The sequence below is a fragment of the Ceratotherium simum genome, chromosome 22, assembly GCF_057802395.1.
Source record: "Ceratotherium simum simum isolate JZ-2026a chromosome 22, ASM5780239v1, whole genome shotgun sequence".
Classification (NCBI taxonomy): domain Eukaryota; kingdom Metazoa; phylum Chordata; class Mammalia; order Perissodactyla; family Rhinocerotidae; genus Ceratotherium; species Ceratotherium simum.
The window spans coordinates 2,840,526-2,860,848 of NC_141921.1; the positions used below are offsets into that span (position 1 = coordinate 2,840,526).

The window sequence follows — 20,323 nt, forward strand, 5'->3', positions numbered from 1 at the left end:
TTGCAATGACAAATTTTCTGATGCTGAGCCCTCCTTGAAGTCTTGGAATAAATTTTAGTTGTTCTTGAGTTATTACTGATTAATTCATTTTCCAGTATCTTAACTATTTGGGCTAAAATCTCTTAAGTGAGATTGGCTATATTTTTCTTTTATTGTTTGGTCATTTTGTGGATTTCATATCAAAATTATACTATACTCTTAAAATGAGTAGGGTAGCTTTTCTTCTTTTTCTATTCTTTCAAACTGTTCATTAAAACTTCTTATAAAACTATTTGGTGAAGGAAAGAGAGAGAGGTGGGTTGAGTGTGGCAATGGGTTGGGGAGAAAAAGGGTGTGTGTACTATTGATTCAAGTCTTTTAATGGTTTATTGGCCTATCAGTCACTGTGGTAATTTTATATTTCTCTATAAAGTTGTCAATTTACCCTAAATTTTCAAATTTATTGGCAGAGAGCTGATCATAACATTTTCTTAGATTTCTGAAAACCTAAGACTATCTCTAGTTTTGTCCCCTATTTTATCTGTAATTTGTGTGTGTGTGTATGCATGTGTGTGTAACTTCTCTCATTTTCTTGATCAGTTTTGCTAAAGTATGGTCTAATATTAACATACCTACCAGACCTTTCTTTTGTTAGTTTTGGTTTGCATCTCTTTTTCCATTCATTTATATGGGAGCTTTGGTTTGTCTGGTACATTTTAGCAGCATTAGCTGGATTTTAAAATATCCAGTCAGATACTCTCTATTTTATTGGAATAGGTTAATCTATGTACATATATTGTGCTTCTTGATCTATTTGGATTTTTTCCCATTATATTTTATGTTTTAAATTTACTATGAAATTTCTTTATATGCATTTTTCCTCTATTTCTGCCATCTTTTTTAATATTTAAGCTTTCTTATTGCATATGCTCCTTCTACCAGTTGAGAAGTTAAATATTCTACTATTTCTATCCTTTTTAGTGGTTACAGTTAAATTCTGACATCCACAATTAACTAAGTCTAATGTTAATCAAAATCTCTATCCTGCTCCTAAATGATACAAAGACCTGAGAACAATTCCCGTAGCCCTCTCTCACTATCTTCTGTATTATTATTTAATATTTTAATTCCATTTTATTCTTAAACTTCTACAAATTAATCATTTTTACAGTCAATATTTATTTAGGTTTACCAATAGCTTTATTAATTTCTTTGACCACTATTGTTTCTTAAATCCTACTTCATTACTAGTACACTTTGCTGTATTTCAGCAAGGATCTGAGAGCATTAAGTGCATGCACTTGTATTCTGAAAACATCTTTGGCCTCACCCTTATGATGACAAATTTAGCTGGATGATAATTTAGCTGGAACAGAATTTTATATTGACGGATATCTTTGCTCAGTGCTTTAAGATATTATCCGCAATCCCCACCATCTAGTGTTGCTAAGGAGAAGTCTATTGCCAGTCTCACTGCTGTTCCTTAGGAGATAATCTGACTTTTCTCTCGCACACCTTTTACATTTTTTCCTTTTTTTCTTTGACTTATGCTGATTTATTACATACTGTATAACTGTAAATTTATCCTTATTTCTTATTATTGAAGCTTTTTCAATAGAAGGATTCATGTCTCTTTCCAATTTTAGAAAAATCTTAGCTATTATCATTTGAATTTTGACTTCTTTTCATCATCCTCTTTCTTTTTTCCTTTTAGAATCCCTAGTCTAGATATATTGGACTTGCTCATTCTATCGTGCCTACTGTTAACTTCTCTTGGAATAGTTTACATCTCTTAATCTCTCTGTGCTACATGCCAGGTGGCTTCCTCAGATCTAACTCACCAATTCTCTCTTCTGCTGTGTCTATTGTACTTTTCAACTCCTACCTTAAGTTTTTAGTTCAAGAACTATATTTATGATTTCTATAACTTCTTTCTCTTATACCCAAATTGACATGTTCTTTGCTCACACTCTCTCTTTTTTTTTCTAATGGCTTTCCTCACTTTATTTCTTGGAATGCTTAAAACATACTTATTTTAATGTCACTTTCATGTCATTCTATCATTTAATGCTCCCATTAGTTGTATCTTCTGACTGACTATGGTGGCTCATCTCCATGTGCAATTTGCAGCTCTTCATTAGAAGCTTGTTTTGAGTGGGAATTCTTTCCTTTGGAAACCGTCGGTGCCGTGAGTTACAGAAGCATCTTTGCAGAATGATTTCAGATTTGGTTTACAAGGGGGTTTGGATTTCAAGTACCAGTTTTGGCTTTGTCTCTCTGAAATACACAGATCATATGCATTTAGAACCCAACCTGTACTTTGGTGCTGGGTTTTCAACTTTCTGATTTCTCAGGGGTGACTCTTTTAGCTCCAGTGGCCGTAGTCAGGTAGCGAGCTTCCCTGCTCGTTCCCAGGGAGAGCACACAGAGATTTTTTAGAATTTCTTTTACAGACGGGACGTGATTTCGTGACTCTGGACTTTATGCTGATAGTTCAGTTCCAGCTTCCCATTTAGAGGAGGCCTGGGCTCAGACTTAACTTCCTACTCAGATATTAAATCCCCAGCCGCCCACTCACTAAGATCTTTCTTTATCTGGTCCCAATTTCTCTTTGAGTCCCTCGGCTGCAATTCTCACTTACATCTTTAATTGTGAGTTTCCTCTCTGTGTCTGGTTCCCCGGGGATTTTTACCTTATTGATTTCTAGGTGAGTTATGTGTCCTTTGTATAATTCTTTGCATTGTTATATTTCATCCGGAATTCCTGTGTATTTGGAGGAGGGGTGCTGTACCTTCCATATCTGTTGAGGTCACCATATTGGCCAGACGTACTTATATTACTTCTCTAATGAGGAAAAAAATACGAAATGTTTAAAAACATATTTAAAGAAATAATTTATTTTAAGTAATCTTTTTTCTCCTTGCTTCTCAGTGCTGAATTTGAAGAACTGCGTAATTATGAGGCAACAATTTCATATCTGAGACACTCTAGCAACTCCATTAACCTGTGCACCGCAAAAGAAACTGCTGATTGTAAGTCTGCTAAGACAATTAATATTGTAACCCTGTGTGAAAAGAAAATGTGTCAAAAATGCTATTTTTCTCCTTGCTAACTGTAAGCTTAAAAATTCACAGCCATGCTGCTTTACCGTCTCATTTCGTTGTATTTTTTTGTTTTTTTTTTTTTGTCCCTGGTCTTCTCTCTTAAAAGTATAAATAAATCCAGTTGGGCATCACTGCTATCTCACAACTCCTAGAGCTGCCTTCTCTCCCCCTCTTCTCTTCTCTCCTTCACCAATCTACTTAGGTACTTTGCCTTTTGTAGATATGTGGGAGGGAGGGAAAAATCAAGATATGGTGATTCATTTTTCTTCCTTCTCCTATAGAAACTTCATCTCTCTTCTTGTGGTGTCTTTCTTGAAGTTCCCTGGAAACTGTGTGTGGGGAGGGAGATAACAGACCATGAGAATTAGGTCCCTGTGTTAGCCTGAAGAGGAGCAGAGGATTCATTTACTGGGTCTGACCATCCTCTCAGAGCTCAGTCTTCGTGCCTCTGGTATTGCCGAGAAAGCTCAGACCATTCTGTGAAAAAAGAGACTGTTTCCGACAAGAAAATGAAAAAGCAGGGACTCATAGCTGTTCTACAAGTTTCTATGTCTTTGTTCTGCCTATAGGATCAGCCAATTCTCTACAAAAGGCATACATATTAGTGCTGGGATGAACACTAGTATTTATTGAGCCTATACTATGGGTTCTTTGTTATGTAACAGTTCTGTGTTAGGTCCTCTGCGTACATCCCTGCTGATATAGCAGTTATATTAACCAACTTTTAGAGACAGGAAACTGAAGATCAGAGAGATTGAGTTGCACAAGTAATATGTGGCAGAGCTATAATGTGAAATGGGCTCAGATTTCCTCTAAGATTCATGCTCTTTCTGCAATTTTATGCTGCTTCTCATTCAAGGGTGTTTGATGTTCCCTTGGATGTTAGACATTCAAGGATGTCTAGCTCCCTGGAAGGAGAGTTAGAAAGAAATCATCTGGTATAACATCTTTATTATGTGACAAGAAGCCCAAGGCTCTGGGAGAGGAGGTCATTTGCCTGGGAACACATACTTAGGAAGTTCGTGGGGTAAGAGTTAGGACCCATTGAAATATCCCTCCCCTCCCCCAGGAAATAAGGGGTTGACAAACTGCTGGAAAAACTCTCTTGGACTGGGCAAACTGTATATTCTCCCAAACGGCTATAAAATACTGGCCATCAGAAGAGCAACCCCTGCCCCATCACCTCCTGAAGGCAACGTTGCTCCATACTCGGGTCTCTGGGCCCCTGCATTAGAGCATGGCTTCTCAAATTCTAACGTTCGCACGAATCACCCGGGGATCTTGTTAAAATGTAGATTCTGGTTCAATAGCTCTGGGTCAGGCCTGAGAGTCTGCATTTCTGACAAATTCCCTGATGATGCTGATGCTGCTGGTCTGCAGACCACACTTTGAATAGAAAGGCTGTGGGCCCCATCTGGGCTACATTCCAACTGCGTGCCTTTCTACAAAGCTAACGGCTCACAGGGTCCAGGGGATGCTCCAAACAGAGCCTGCACCTTCTTTGTCGGGACTACACGAGGCCCCCAGAATGCCCTTCCTGCAAGTGGCTCCCTAAGATCCTCCTTGGTTCTCTCCCCTAGGTCCTCCTCCTCAGGACAGACTGGGATCCAGGGAGAGCTGTTCCTGGGGGTCGCGTAGATGGGGTTAGACGTATGCAAGGCCCCTTGTGCTATAGGGTGAAGCTGGGGATTGAAATGGGAAGCTGGACCAGAGGCTGCATTGTTCTCTCCGGGCCACAAATGTTCACGGTGGGCCTGCCAGGGGACATCCTTTGAGGTACCCAAAGAAGGACCACTAACCCAGGCCTCTCTGCAGGCTTTCACTGAGGAATTCTTTGTGTACTTCATGGACAGTGCTGCTAAGGAGGAAAGTGTTTATTACTGAAAAGAACTCAGAAACTGAGCCACTGATGCACCTGAGAGGTAACAGAGCACAGGGCAATAGAAAGGGAGTAGGGTGGGAGAAGGGCAAGGGTGGTGAGGGCTTCCCCTGCCAGAAAGGGCCTCCCTGTGGAAGACAGGAATAAGCCTGCCAGGGCTGAAGAAGCTGGGGAACCACAGCCTGGGATCAAAAGGATTCTGTTATATGTCCCCACTCCTTTCTCTGCTCCTCTCTACAGAGCCAAGATACGGTTACCCTACAAGAAAAAGAAAGGAAGGAAGTTAGCTATTTTACCCCTACTTTTCCCTCTTCATTGACTCTTCCCAGTGTCTTCCATCCTCTTTATACTACTTACTGGTTGAATGACATGTGAACCTCAGTTTCTTCATCTACAAAATGGGTATAATATCTCCTTGTGGAGTTGTTCTGAGTGTTTGATTAAATGATACATTTCAAGTCAAGTGGAGTTTTGCTTCTGGGAAGATGGAGCAGAAATACTTCTCCCTAGTCCCTCTGCTAAGGACAACTAAAATCTCCAGGTATTATATATAAAACAAACACAAGAAAACTAGAAGACTCTGAAAGGGTAGAAAGAAGAAGGTAGACCAGCTAGGGACCTCAGGACCCAAGGAAGGAGAAGTAGTGAGTTCCCTGGGCTTTCTTCTTGCCTCATATATCCCAGACTTGGAGCTGAAGAAGCCAGCCACCCAGAAATACCAATAGGCACAGAAAGAAACATCTCCAACAAAAGCCCGCTCTTTCTAGCCAAAGGACCAGGAAAGGAGCAGCCTAGAAAAACAGAAAGCCTCTAGAAAACAACCATTCTACTCCAGCTAAATAACACAGAAAAAAACTTTGGCCCCATCCCCACTAGCCAGTGCTGAGTGGGGAGTCTAGATGTCCACCCTCATCACGATGCAATGATGCACCCCAACCCCTCTGCTGAGGTGGTTTCAGAGAAGGCCAAGTAAGGAACTGGGACTTTCGTCCCTGCCAAGGTTAACAAAACTTCACCTACAGTGACAGTCAGTGAAGACCATATGGGGAGCTTGGACTCCAACCCCCCACCCAGCAGTAACAAGGTGCCCCTTCCCCTCCCTGTCGGGGTGGTATCAGAAGAGACCTAGAGGAGAGTCAGGACTTTCACAACCACCCAGCAGTAAGGCAGCCATCCTCTCCCTGTGGTATCAGCAGAAGCCACATGGGGAGCAATAACAAGCATTGCTACCCCTCCCAGCCAGGGTGTTATCAGCAGAAGCCTGGTGGGGAGCCAGAGCCCCCACTCCTGCCTGGCAGTGATGAAGAGCCTTTCCTTCACCTGGGTATCAGGAGGCCAAGAAGCGGGGAACTGAGATTTCTACCCCTACCTGGCATAAAAAAGGCAGCCCCCCACCCCCTTCTGCTGCCATGAAAAGCCAGCTAAAACAGAAGGTTTCAATAATATCTAGAGTCTCATAACATAATACTCCAAATGTCCTGGTTTCAATAGAAAATCACTCATCATACCAAAACCCAGGAAAGTCTCAACTTGAATGAAAAGAAATGATCCACAGAGCCAACACTGAGGTGACTGGACTGTTAGAATTTTCTGACAAAGGCTTTAAAGCAGCTGTTATAAAAGTGCTTCAATGAGCAATTATGAACAGGATTGAAATAAATGGAGAAAAAATAGAGTCTTACTGAAGAAATAGAGTATCTCTGTAAAGAAGTGGAAGATGTAAAGAAAAAACAAATGGAAATTTTAGAACTGAAAAATATAATAAGAAAAATAAAAAGCTCAACAGCAGAATGGCGGGAACAGAAGAGTCAGCGAACTTGAAAGAAACAATAGAAATTACCCAATGTGAACAACAAGGAGAAAATAGACTTGGGGAAAAAAATAAACAGAGCTTCAAAGGACCTGTGGGACTCCAACTAAAGTCTTAAATTGGAATCCTGGAAAGAGAGGAGAAAGAGGACATGACTGAAAAAGTACTTAAAGAAATGGTGCTGAAAACTTCCCAAATTTGGTAAAACATATAAAACAATAGATTCAAGAAGCCGAGCAAACTCCATACTGGATAGACCCAATGCACACAGAGAAACAAAATCAAACTTCTGAAAAATAAACACAAAATAAAAATCTTGAAAGCAGCGAGAGAGAAATGACATGTAAACTATAGGTGAAAAACAATTTGAATGACAGTGGATTTCTCATTGGAAACCATGAAAGCCAGAAAGAAGTGGCACAATGTTTTTCAAGTGCAAAAAGAAAAGAACTATCAACCCAGAATCCTATTACCAGTGAAAATATGTTTCAAGAATGAAGGACAAATGAACACATTCTCAGATGAAGGAAAACTAGGAAAATTTGTTTGCTTCATCCTAAAAGACTGGCTAAAGGAAGTTTTCTAACCAGAAAAGAAACAATAAAATAACCTTGGAACATTAGTTCAGAAAAAGAACAATGGAAAGAATACAAGTATGGGTAAATGTGACACATTTTCCTTCTTCTCTTGGGTTTCCTAAATTATGTTTGATGGTTGAAGCAAAAACTTATAATATCATCTGATATAGTTCTAAATGTAAGTAAAGGAAATATTTAAGACAATTATAAGAGGGAGGGTTAAGAGACAAAAAAGGAAATATAGTATCTACACTTCACATGAACTGATAAAATGTCCAGACCAGTAAACTGTGAAAAGTCTTGTATATATAATGTAATCCCTAGAGCAACTACTAAAAACACTATACAATGAGATCTAATAAAAAACACCAGAAAGAAAAAAACCACCAGAGATAAATCAAAAAATATTCTAAAAATGTTTGAGTAACCCATGAGAAGGCAAGAAATATAAAACAGAGAAGCAAAAACCAGAATAAACAGAAAACAAAAAACAAAAGGCAGACTTAAGCCCTAACATATCGATAATTACACTAATTACATTAAATGTAAATTGCCTAAATACATCAATTAAAAGACAGAGATTGGCAGAGTGGATCAAAAAACATGATGCAACTATATGCTGCCTAAAAGAATCTCAATTAAAATATAACAGTATAGGTAAAGAAAGTAAAAAGATGGAAAATAATATATCATATTAATCTAAAGAAGGCAGGGGTGGCTACATTAACAGGTAAAGTACACTTCAGAGCAAAGAAAATTACTAGAGGCATTATATTATGTAATGATAAAAGGATCAATCCACCAAGAAGACTTAGCAATCCTAAATGTGTGTGCACCAAACTCCAGAGCTGCAAAATATGTGATGCAAAAGCTAAAAGGAGAAATAGACCGATAAACTATTATAGTTTGAGACTTGAACACTCCTCTCTCAACTATTGACAGAATACCTAGACATAAAATCAGCAAGGATACAGAAGAATTCAACAGTGCCATCAACCAACAGGATCTAATTGACATCTATAGAACACACAACAAGAGCAAAATACACATACTTATCAAGCACCCATAAACATATCCCAAGATCATTTTCTGAGCCATAAAACAAAGGTCAACAAATTTAAAAGAATTGAAATCCTGCAGAGTATGTTTTCTGACCACAGTGTAATCAAACTAGAAATCAATAACCATAAGATAACAGGAAATTCTCCAGACACTTAGAAACAAAACAACACATTTCTAAATAATCCATGGGTCAAAGAGTAAGTCTTAAGGAAAATCAAAGCATACATTTAAACTGAATAAAAATGAAAATACAACATATCAAAATTTGTGGAGCACAGCTTAAGCAATGCTGAAAGGGAAATTTGTAGCACTAAATATGCTTAAAGAGAGGAAAAGCTTCAAATCTAAGATCCTGCCTTAAGACTACAGAGAAAGAAGAGCAAAATAAATCCAAAGCAAGTGGAAGGAAAGAAATAATCAAGATAAGAACAGAAATAAATTGAAAACAGAAAAGCAATAGAGAAAAATCAATAAAACCAAAAGCTTGTTCTTTAAAAATAGCTATAAAATTGACATTTAGCAAGACTGACAAAGAAACAAAGAAAACACAAATTAACAATATCAAGAATAAAAGAGATATCATTACAAACCCTGCAGACATCAAAGGGATAATAAGGGAATATTATGAACAACTCTACACATATAAATTTTGACAATTTAGATTAAAATGGAACAATTCCTCAAAAAGTACAAACTACTACAACTCACTCAACATAAATTATTTGAATAGCCCTGTAACTATTAAGTAAATTGAATGCATAATTTTAAAACTCCCAAAAAGGTTATCTCAGAATCCAGGTGATTTCACTGGAGCATTCTATCAAATGTTTAATGAAGAATTAACACCAATTCTACACAACCTTTTCCAGAAAAATAGAAGAGGGGGAAACACTTGCTAACTCATTTTATGAAGCTGTTATTACCCTGATACCAAACCCAGACAAAGACAGTACAAAAGCAGAAAACTGTAGATTATTATCCTCCATGAGTATAGTCATCAAAATCCTTAACAAAATATTAGTAAATAGAATTCAGCAAGACATAAAAAGAATTATACACAATGACTAAGTGTTGTTAATTCCAGGGATGCAAAACTAGTTCAATATTCAAAAATCAATCAATGAAATCTACCATATTGACAACCTAAAGAATCACACAATAATATCAATCTATGCAGAAAAAAACATTTGACAAATTCAATTACCTATTCATGATTAAAAAAACCTCTCAGAAAAATAGGAATAGAGGGGAACTTCCTCAACTTGATAAACAGCATTTACAAAAAGCCTATAGCTACCAAGAAACTTAATGGTGGCATACTGAATACTTTGCCCCTAAGATTGGGAACAAGGCAAGGATGTTCACTCTTACCAATCCTATTCAACATAGTGCTGGAAGTTCTAGCCAGTGCAATAAGGCAAGAAAAGGAAATAAAAGGTATACAGATCAAAAAGAGAGAAACAATCTGTTCTTATTCGTGATGACGTGATTGTCTAGATAGAAAATCCCAAGAAATTTACCAAAAAAAACAAAAAACAAAAACCTCTCAGAACTAATAAATGAGTTCAATAAGGTCACCAGATACAATATAAACATTAAAAAATCAACTATGTTTCCATATATTAGCAACAAACACATGGACACTAATCGAAAAATACAATATCATTTATAATTGTATAATTGCTCAAGAAAGAGAAATACTTAAGACTTAAATCTAACAAAACATGCATAAAACTTAAATTTTGAAAACTACAAATTGCTGATGAAATAATTTAAAAAAAACCTAAATGGAGAGACATACCATATTTATGGATTGGAAGGCTCAATATAGTAAAAATGTTAATTCTCCCTAAGTTGGTATACAGGGTTAATGCAATTCCTATAAAAATCGAGCATGATCTTTTGTAGATATTGACAAGCTTACTCTAAAATGTACAGTCATGCATCACTTAATGGGGAGGATACACTCTGAGAAATGCATTGTGTGAACATCACAGAGTGTACTTACACAAACCTAGATGATATAGCCTACTACACACCTAGGCTGTATGGTACGAATCTTATGAGACCACCATTGTATATAATGTCCTTTGTTGTCCAAAATGTTGTCATGTGGTGTATGATGTATACAGAAAGGCAAATGAACTAGAATAGCTAAAAGGCAATTTTGAAGAAGAAAAAGCAAGAGGTAGCAGAATTCCTAATTTCAAGAATTATAGCCACAGAAATCAAAACTGTGTGGTGTTGGCAGAGAGAAACACATAGAATGATGAAACAGAATTGAGAACCAAGAATTGATACCTACACAAATATGCCCATCTGATTTTTTTTTTTACAAAGTTGTAAAAAGCAATTCAATGGAGAGAAGATAACTTTTAATAGTGTTGGAGCAGCTGGATATCCATAGGTAAGAAAATGAATAAACTTCCATCTAAGTCTCACACCTTATACAAAAATTAACTCAAAATAGATCTTTCTTTTTTTTCTCTGCCCACCAAGGGTGAGGAGTCTAAATGATACCTTTCTGGAAGAGAAAAGGAGAGGAAGGGAGGGAGGAAGGAAGAGACAAGGGAGAGGAAGAGGGGGTTGGCTTTTACTGTCATCATTGGGTGTGTCTGTCCCTTGAAAAATGCCAAGGAAACAAAGACCATCCCCTCAGGGGTGCATAGCTCAGCAGGTGCCTTTTTGAGGCTTCACCCTTTTATACAAAACTTGGCAGTGAGCAAGCAGGATTTAGGCTGTTCTGAAGGGTCTGCACAATTGTCCTCAGAGGTCATCTAGACCAGCCATTCAGGCTGTGCTTCCTAGGTCCCAGAGCTATCCTGAAGGGTCTTGGAGACCCTCAGGGATAACTTCAACCACAGAAGTTCTGTTTATGCTCCTGGGTAATATTCCCTTTAAACAAATGATTCCATGGCTGAAAGAAAGTTGGAAAGCCATTTCCTAACCGAGTGACCTTCGGTAAGGTACTTCATTTCTCTGGGTGTGTTTCCTTATCAGTAAAATTGAAATATTAGTTGTGATCATCGTGACAATTAAGTGAAATCATGCATTTAAACTCTTAGCATAGTTGCCTGCTACCTATAAGTGTAAAGAATGTTAGCTTCTTATTATTATTGTTTTTATAATATTAGTAACAATCATCGCACCTCCTGGTGTAAAAGAAGTGAAGGGACTTTTCCAAGGTCACACAGGGAGGTAGTACATGGAGGAAGAGCTGAGGGCCTGTAAGACATGACTATGTTATGATACTAGTACTCGGAGGGCTGCTGAGGACCATCTTCTGATATTAGTCCATTTCTCCTGGCTAGGATAAAGCTATTCAGTGGAGAAAGACTTATGTAACTCCATGTGGAAAGTGAGCGAGGGTTCCACTGCTGTGGGCTGCATCCTCCTGTTATCATTGCTAGTCGCTTCCTGACCCCCTGGGGTACAGTCCTTTGTACTTTATATTCCTACCTTGAAAGCAAGTTTTGATGACCAAACTTACCTTTGGAGAACCTCCACTTTGTGAAAAAGCAATATCAAATTATGAATGTGTTATTAATTGTGTATTATCTTTGTTTACTAGCCTTGGCAAGTAAGGCCTCTCTGAGCCTTGGTTTCCCCATTTCTAAGACAGAATAATAATATCTCCCCCCGCCCCAGCAAATGGCAACGAGAAGCAAGGAGATCATCATTTGTTAATTCTTTGAAAAACATAGAATGGTAAATAAATTGGGGGAAGGAGGAGATTATCATTTTAAAAATTGAAATAGAAATTCATACTTGGGATGGATATTGGGCAAACTGCATCATAAGTAGATATTTTTAATGTATTAATAGCTAAGCAAAGTTTTTAAAGGAAGTAATAGCAGAATAAAATGTTTTGATTCAAAAATTAGTGAAAATGAAAGTGTACAATTACCCAAGTTGAAGTACATATTATTAAATCACCCACACAGAATTTCAGGTCTATATGTCAACAGTCATGTGCTGGCAGTCCCTAAAGAAAAGCTAGGATTTCATTGACTTTATCAATGGATTGTATGCTTAGAATAATAACGGCTTAGAAATGCAACATGTTGTCTGGTCAGTTTTCTAAACCAAAGTTTCAGGATTCTAGCAGCAAAAAAGAGAAAAGAAACATAGGTGTCCTATTTATTATGCACACATACTCATTATCTCTAAAGAGAAACTTTTAAGCAAAGAAAAACCAACTTAGCAATTTTATCAAAAAACATATCACTTTCTACATACTGTCTGGTGCTCTGCTAGGTATGTTACATTTCTTACATCATCTCCTTTAATCTCCTCAATAACTGTGTAAGGCAAGTGCCAATGGCCCTATGTCACAGGTCAGCAAGCTGAAGCTCAAAGAAATGGAGCAATTTGTCTGGAATCCCACAGGTAGGAAGCGGCATGACTGGGCTCTGAACCCGAATTCTTGCCACTACTTGTGTTTGTTAATAATTAAGGTTGGCATCATGTCATTAACTAAAATCCACAGAACTATCAGAAAAATCTAAAGGTGTTGGAGCCTTCGTTGGTGGTCAGTCTCTTCTTGTCCAGCTGTGCTGAGGAAATGGACCACTTGGGGAGCAGAACGATTCAGGGTGCCATGGTGTTCATGGTGTTGGGGTGGGATCTGGGCTTTTGTGGCCTTTCCTTTCTCTTTCCTTTCAAGTTTGCCTTTTCCTTGCTACCACGGAATTTCAGTGCTTTCTCTTAATCACGGAGTATGACTCTGTTTATCAAACAGGAAACTGACAATTGTTTCAAATGTTTTCATTGACTGCACATTCCCTCCTGGAAATCCCCACAGACATTAAAACCATGAGCAGTGACCTGAGAATTTCCCAAACCGTATAGACAGAGCCTCAGATCGATTGATGTTCTGAAAGCTGAGGAGACATAACTCTGCGGTCTTTCATAATTGCAATAATCCTGGGTGCTGTAAGAACCTGCCTGGAAATAATTTTTTTCATGTTTATTTTAGCAATTTATGAAGTTGGAATTGAAGAACTCCCAAAGGTATTGTATCCTCTCTTCTTACCAGCTTTATAACTAAAACAAGTGTACAGAGTTGATGCTGAAGTAGTTTCTTACATGAGAGAAGAAAGTCTTTGTTTTTTTACTTTCCCCAGGTTTCTGAGGCTTTTCCAGACTCCAGCTGCTAAGGTTCTGAAGCCTGAGCCCTGTCATTTGAGGGACAGATAGTCTGTGATGGGATGGAAGAAGATGGTCCTGATCCATCCCCGGCCCCTTATCTATGGTGGCCAGCACCAAGTGGCCTTTCATAACTGTCCCTTCAGAGAGAAGAGTCCCTTGGCACAAGCCAGATTTGTATATCCTGTGCTTTCCATGAGGATGACCAGACCCTTGAAGGCATATTTTCTGGGGTCCTGTTGGGCACGGTGCTAGGTGCCACCTTGTGGGCAATGTAACAGATTAATTAGGGCCCAAGGGGAATTACTAGACTCTGTCCCAGCTCCTGGCTGTATGATTTTGAAGCTCCATTTCCTCACCTGTAAAACAGAGATGATAGAAGCACCCACATCTGGGGTCATTGTGAGAATGAAAATAAGGTAAATTCAGATAAACAGTTTAATAGAAAGTGCCTGGAATCTGTTCCAGCGTATCATCTCTCCGAGCTTCAGTAGGGTCTTCTGTAAAATGGTGTCTTCTCCATGAGGGCAGGAAGCACGTGCCCTGTGGTTACCACATCTGCAGTGGTAGATGCTTGGTGAACACGGGGACCAATACTTGTTTCACTGAGTTGCTGAGAGCACGAAGTCAGACAAAGTAGGTGAGCACCTAGGACAGCGCCTGGCACAGAGTAGGCACTTCCCTCATGGTGTCACGGGGTGGTTAAGGTTCTACTCTTTTCTCATTGGGTACTTGTAGTCTAGATCCTTCATCTTTCAGCCTCAGTTTTCTTATGCTTGCTGGAAAGAATAGTTCATGTGTGGATACACTTTATAGATAGGAATAATAATCATTTATAGTTTTCTATTGATGAAAGGAGAAACATTCTATTAGAATGCCTCACTTACCTGGCAACATCAGCAAATAATAAACTTTTCTGCACAAGTGAACTCTCCAAATGACCAAATTTTATTCCATTCAAAATAAAAAAGCATGAAAGTATTTTCAATTTTCAAATCTTTAACCTTCAGACAGGCATTTCGTTCGTCTCAGTATTTTTACGCTCGGTGGGTGGAATCTGATTCCACCATTTCCAGATGACTTGGAATACTCTGGAACATAAGGGGCTGAGGGACACATTTCATGCTCTTCTCACGAGATGCTCCTGGGCCCTTGTAGGTGTTCAGAGCTAGTTGCCTTCACACCAAACCACCACAAGTCTATTTGCTGTAATTGTTTTCTCTTTTCTGACAATTATCATTTTTTTCTACTGTATTTTTGAGTCCAGCAGTGAGTCTTCACGTGGTCGGGCATGTTCCAAGTCCCTGTTGTGTGCTGGGCACTTGTGCATACACGGTAGAGTCACCCTGTGAGTTAGTATCACTGCTTCCGTTTTACAGATGAGAACTCAAGGCTCAGAGAGGTTAAGTAAACTGTCAATAACGTAGCAGAGATACAAAACAAGGTCCATCTGACCTGTCATTCCACCAGTGCTGTCATCCAATTTGCTAGAATTATATGGAAAATAAAAACCAGTAGTCCCTGAATGAAGGCCTGCAGGGCTCTCCTCAACGGAGAGTATATGAACTATTAAGCCTGGACTTTGCGGCAGCATTTTGGATGATTAGATATTTTCTATTTTCTTCAGGTTCTTGGCTAGATTCCCGATAAGGGATGGCATCAGATATGTGATGACTGAATAAATGAGGGGCTATGTTGTGGTCACTGGGACATAATTTTAATGGAGCCAAATCTAGATCATGTGAGAGCTGATTTTTGATCAGAGGGTGCATGATCAGTAAGGGAGAATTCCCAGCGTGACTTACACACTTATGTATACCAATTTTACCCACTGAAACATTGCTCAAATATCATAAATTCATACTTCTTCATATGACTGAAAATTTTTTTATTCTGTAGATGCATTCCTGGAAAGGCATGCAGAGAACAATTTATTCTTCTAAGTCAAATTATACACCCCCTCTGGCAGGCACCGTGACTTCACAAATGCTCATTTTCTTTTTGGATTGATCTGCAGCTCCACTGGCAACAGTTCACGGAAATTTCTGTTGTCAGTGTCCCCCATTGTCTGTACTGAGACCTCGCTTTTGGTCTAGTCGCTAATGATCTGTAAGCAAACAGGAGGCCTGATTTGGGTTGATTTATGAAAATGACCATTTTCCTCTTTACTTTCAGCCGTGGAAGAGTCTTCTCCATCAAGAACTTAGGTGAGTTTTATCTTCAGAATCCAATTAATCCATCCACTGACCTTCTGATGACTGAACTAGTTTTCCTCGATGGCCCAGCTGTGCTTCCGGTGCCTGACCTGGTTCAGCCTCCCCAGCACCTTGCCCGGTGCCCGGTGCCGAGAAGGTGCTCAGGGATCCTGCCGGCCACTCCCTCTCATGCCCTCCTAGCCCACACTGCACTCACTCAGCAAACGCTGAATCTCCAGCATGTGCCAGCCATTTGCTAACCACTGGCGCTGTAGCAGGGATGGAGATCTAGCCACCACCCTTGGGGGCTCCTGGACCAGTGGGACAGTCACACAATCAAACAGGCATATGACCATCCCATGAATCCCCAAGAACATACAGTTTCCACACTGCACCATGCTGTTTCACGTTTCTCTGCCTTTGCTCATTTAACTCATTAACTCACCCCAACTTAATCTGACGCACTCTACTGACCGTCACGTCCCCTCCTGTAAGAAGCCTCCCTAATTCCCCTCCTTCAGAGAGAAGTAAGCAGTCCCTTCCGTGTGGTACCACTGTGAGGTGCACATCTGTTTGCACTGATGTCGCTTCATGTCGTTTGTTTGCTGACATGCCAGCCCACCCTCACTCTCCTCCACACTGTGTCTGTGAGCTCCCCCGGGCTGGGGACTTCCTCTTCTTGGTGTCCCAGTACCTTTCCTCCTTCCTGGGTCCACAGCAGTTCTCTCTCCTGCCTCTTCAGAGACAGTCTCTGTCACTCTTCCCCTGCTGCTATTTTTTAATGCATTAGAATAAACATGGCCAGTGAGCTCTGGAGAAGCAAGTATTTTCTGGCTAAAGGTAAAAACATACAAGCCGAATCAGGGGGAAAACCCTGCTTCATCTCCCTCCCTTTGTCTCCCTGGAGTTCCTGCCTGACCTTAAATTCATGACCCCGCAATGACCCTCTAGCACATAGCACAGTGCTGGGCTCACGATGGGCACATGTCAAATGATTGACTAGTTTAACATTTACTGAGGGTTTTCTCTGTTTAGACACTGCTAGATTCTGAGTATAAAAATGAGTAGAATATATTTCCTACCCTCAGTTCAAGATGGGAGTGGAGGCCAAAGGGGTTGGAGTGGGGGGTTACTTGGAGGGGAAAATGACCACATAAATAGGAAATTACGTATACTATAATCACTGCTGAGGACATTGTGAAAACACATAGATGAGGCCCCAGGCATGCTTCCTTGAAGAGTGACAACTGAGGGCCAGCCCAGTGCTGTAGCAGTTAGGTTCGCACACTCCACTTCAGCAGCCTGGGGTTCACAGGTTCGGATCCCGAGCACAGACCGACACGCTGCTGGTCAAGCCATGCTGTGGCAGCGTCCCATATAAAGTAGAAGAAGATGGGCACGGATGTTAGCCCAGGGCCAGTCTTCCTCAGCAAAAAGAGGAGGATTGGTGTCGGATGTTAGCTCAGGGCTGATCTTCCTCACAACAAAAAAGAGTGACAACTGAGCTGAATGGTGAAAGACGAGTAGGAACTGGCCGGGTGACAATGGTGGAAAGTATGTCCCAGGCACAAGGAAATATGTAGAGCAAAGACACAGGGTGCCAAACAGTGAGGCCGGTGCGGGAATCCACAAACAGTCTGATAATGCTCGAGCATCGAGTGCAGTGCGGGAGCAGCAGGAAGGAAGCGGGGCAGGTGTGCAGAGCTGCGCCAGGAGGGCCTCAGCACCCTTCCTTAGACCAGCCCTGTCCGACAGAAGTATGTGAAGACCACATAAGTCATTTAAAATTTCCTCCTAGCCATATTTCATATTTTAAAAAGTAAAAAGAAACAGGTGAAATGTTAATGTATTTTATTTATCCCAATATATACAAAATATTATTTCAACATGTAATCAATATAAAAAATATTACTGAGATATTTTATATTCTTTTTTTTCATACCAAGTCATCAAAATCCAGATATATTTTACTCTTAGAGCTCAATTTGGACCAGACACATTTCAAGTGTTCAATAACCATGTGGCCAGTGGCCGCTGTATTGGATGGCACAAACTTAGACCTTATCCTATAGATCAGGGGGAGCCACAAAAGAGTTTTAAAGCAGAGATAATGCACCCCTCTCTCTCACAGTATTCCTAAAAGTTACAATATTAAATTTAATTTGAGAGTTATGGATGGAGATCCAGCTGTGTAGAAACTACTGGACAAAGCTTGGGGGACAGGAAGATGGATTACAAAGGACTCGTACGTCAACAAGGCAGGTAAACGACTTAGGAGAAATGTCAGCAATGTGTAATGGGAACGTAAGAATTGGGTAATTCTAGCTCAGCAAACGCTTCAATGAAGAAAAGGACACCGACAATTATTGAAAGGCCATTACGTGCTGCGAACAATGCTAGGCTTTCAACGTTTTAACCACATTTCATTCTCGTGGTAACCGTGGAGATTAGCAATGTGACCTTTCATTTAAATATGAGAAAATCTGATTTTTGGAAAGGTTAATCTTAGACTTTGAGAAGGAGGTAGAGTGGGGATGAGAACCCAGCCCTCACGCCACAGCCCCTGTTCATCACAGAACTAGCATATGACCTTAATGGTGGACAAGAGCGCTCAGTAATTGGATGAATGAATGAAATTCCCCAAAACTCCTTCCATTGTCTTTCAGAACAGTACTCTCTCTTGGTGTTTCTCCTTCCTTCATGACCACCCCTTCTGATTTTCTTTGAGGGCTCTTTTTCCTCCTCCATATAAATGTGGTCATAGAATCATCTAGTTCACTGTAATGCCAGACACAGAAGTTCTCATGTGAGTGTTAATGTTCTCCAGCATTCTGTCCTTGATTCTCAGATTTTCATTTTCACTCTCCTCCTTCACTTCTCCCACTCCTCCACTGCAGCTGTTGGCTATATACTGGAGCATGCCGGTCGTTCATTCATTAGGGAATACTGGCTGAGTACCACTCTGTGCCAGGCACTGTGCTATTGCTATCATGGATTACACAGCATCGGTGCTGGGGATATACAATGAATAAGAGAGTCCTGCCTCTATAACTTGATATTTAATTAGCTGACAAGGCAAAGCAGAAGAACTGGAGACAGATCCATAGACAGTACGTTATAATACAAGATAGAAGGACAACACGTTAGGGAGCTGGTAAGAAGGTTTGACTGCTTGGGACAATCAGGGAAGGATTCTCAGAGGTAAGATGATTTTGACAAATCGAGAAGAGTGTTGTGTTTTCCAGCAATATAAGATGTGGAAGGGGCCGGCCCGGTGGCGCATGCGGTTAAGTGCGCGCGTTCTGCTCCGGGGGCCCGGGGTTCGCAGGTTCGGATCCCGGGCGCGCACCAACGCACCGCTTGTCAAGCCATGCTGTGGCGGCGTCCCATATAAAGTGGAGGAAGATGGGCACAGATGTTAGCCCAGGGCCAGTCTTCCTCAGCAAAAAAAGAGGAGGATTGGCAGATGTTAGCTCAAGGCCGATATTTCTCACAAAAAAAAAAAAGATGTGGAAGGCGTGTCTGACAAAGGAAATAGCAAATAAAAATGGAGAGTTGCCCAAAATAGGATGGTAGGTTTGGGGAATTATGAGAGTCGAGACTACAGCAAAAGTGAAGGGAAGGAGGGCCGGCCCCGTGGCTTAGCGGTTAAGTGCATGTGCTCCACTACTGGCGGCCCGGGTTCGGATCCCGGGCGCGCACTGATGCACCGCTTCTCCGGCCATGCTGAGGCCGCGTCCCACATACAGCAACTAGAAGGATGTGCAACTATGACATACAACTATCTACTGGGGCTTTGGGGAAGAAAAGCAGGAGGATTGGCAATAGATGTTAGCTCAGAGCTGGTCTTCCTCAGCAAAAAGAGGAGGATTAGCACGGATGTTAGCTCAGGGCTGATGTTTCTCACCAAAAAAAAAAAAAAAAAAAAGGGAAGGAGCAGAGGGAGACGAGGCTGGAGAGACAGGCAGGACCAGACCACGATGGGCCTTGCATTTAGTCCTAGAGGTAGGGGAGTTACGAGGAGACTTAAGCAGGAACTGACGCTCTGGCATGATTGGAGCAGGCGGAAACTTGGGGAAACTATCCAGATGGTTGACCTGATCTGGGTCCCCTTATCCTTTTTTTTTTTTTTAAAGGACTCATGTCTATTTAAATTCATTTTTCCTATTCACTTCATTTAGGATGGAATGATGCACTGTCATCTAAACACTCTAAGCTTCACTATTTCCCTGGTATCTCTTCACATTTCAGCCCTAAATATGAAGATGAAGATGAAAAAATGAAAGAAAAAGAGCCAAGTGAATTGGAACCTAAAAAATCAGAAAAGGATCCACATTCAAACCATCTTTTCAAGGTATCTGTGTTCTAGGATTCCAGACCAAATAGTGCAGTTCAGACGTGTAACAGGACCAGGTCATGGGTGACTTTTAGAGGCTGAGACGTGTAGCTCTCTAGACAGAGTCAGAAGATGCAGTGGGTGTTGGGCATTTCATCAAAGAAATGAACGTGACAATAGCACTGAGCTCTGGCCTCAGATTTTCTACTTATTAGTCATGAAGCAGGGCTGG

General features: G+C 40.4%; 1 protein-coding gene across 1 annotated transcript in view; it reads left to right on the forward strand.

Moving 5' to 3' along the window:
* Positions 1–20,323, forward strand: part of FYB2 (FYN binding protein 2) — a 105,783-nt gene that overhangs the window by 57,029 nt on the left and 28,431 nt on the right. The window contains exons 5-8 of the mRNA XM_087445859.1: positions 2,911–3,011; positions 13,391–13,425; positions 15,736–15,767; positions 20,007–20,109. Coding sequence (XP_087301985.1) covers positions 2,911–3,011; positions 13,391–13,425; positions 15,736–15,767; positions 20,007–20,109 — 271 coding nt within the window. The remainder of the gene's footprint in view (positions 1–2,910; positions 3,012–13,390; positions 13,426–15,735; positions 15,768–20,006; positions 20,110–20,323) is intronic.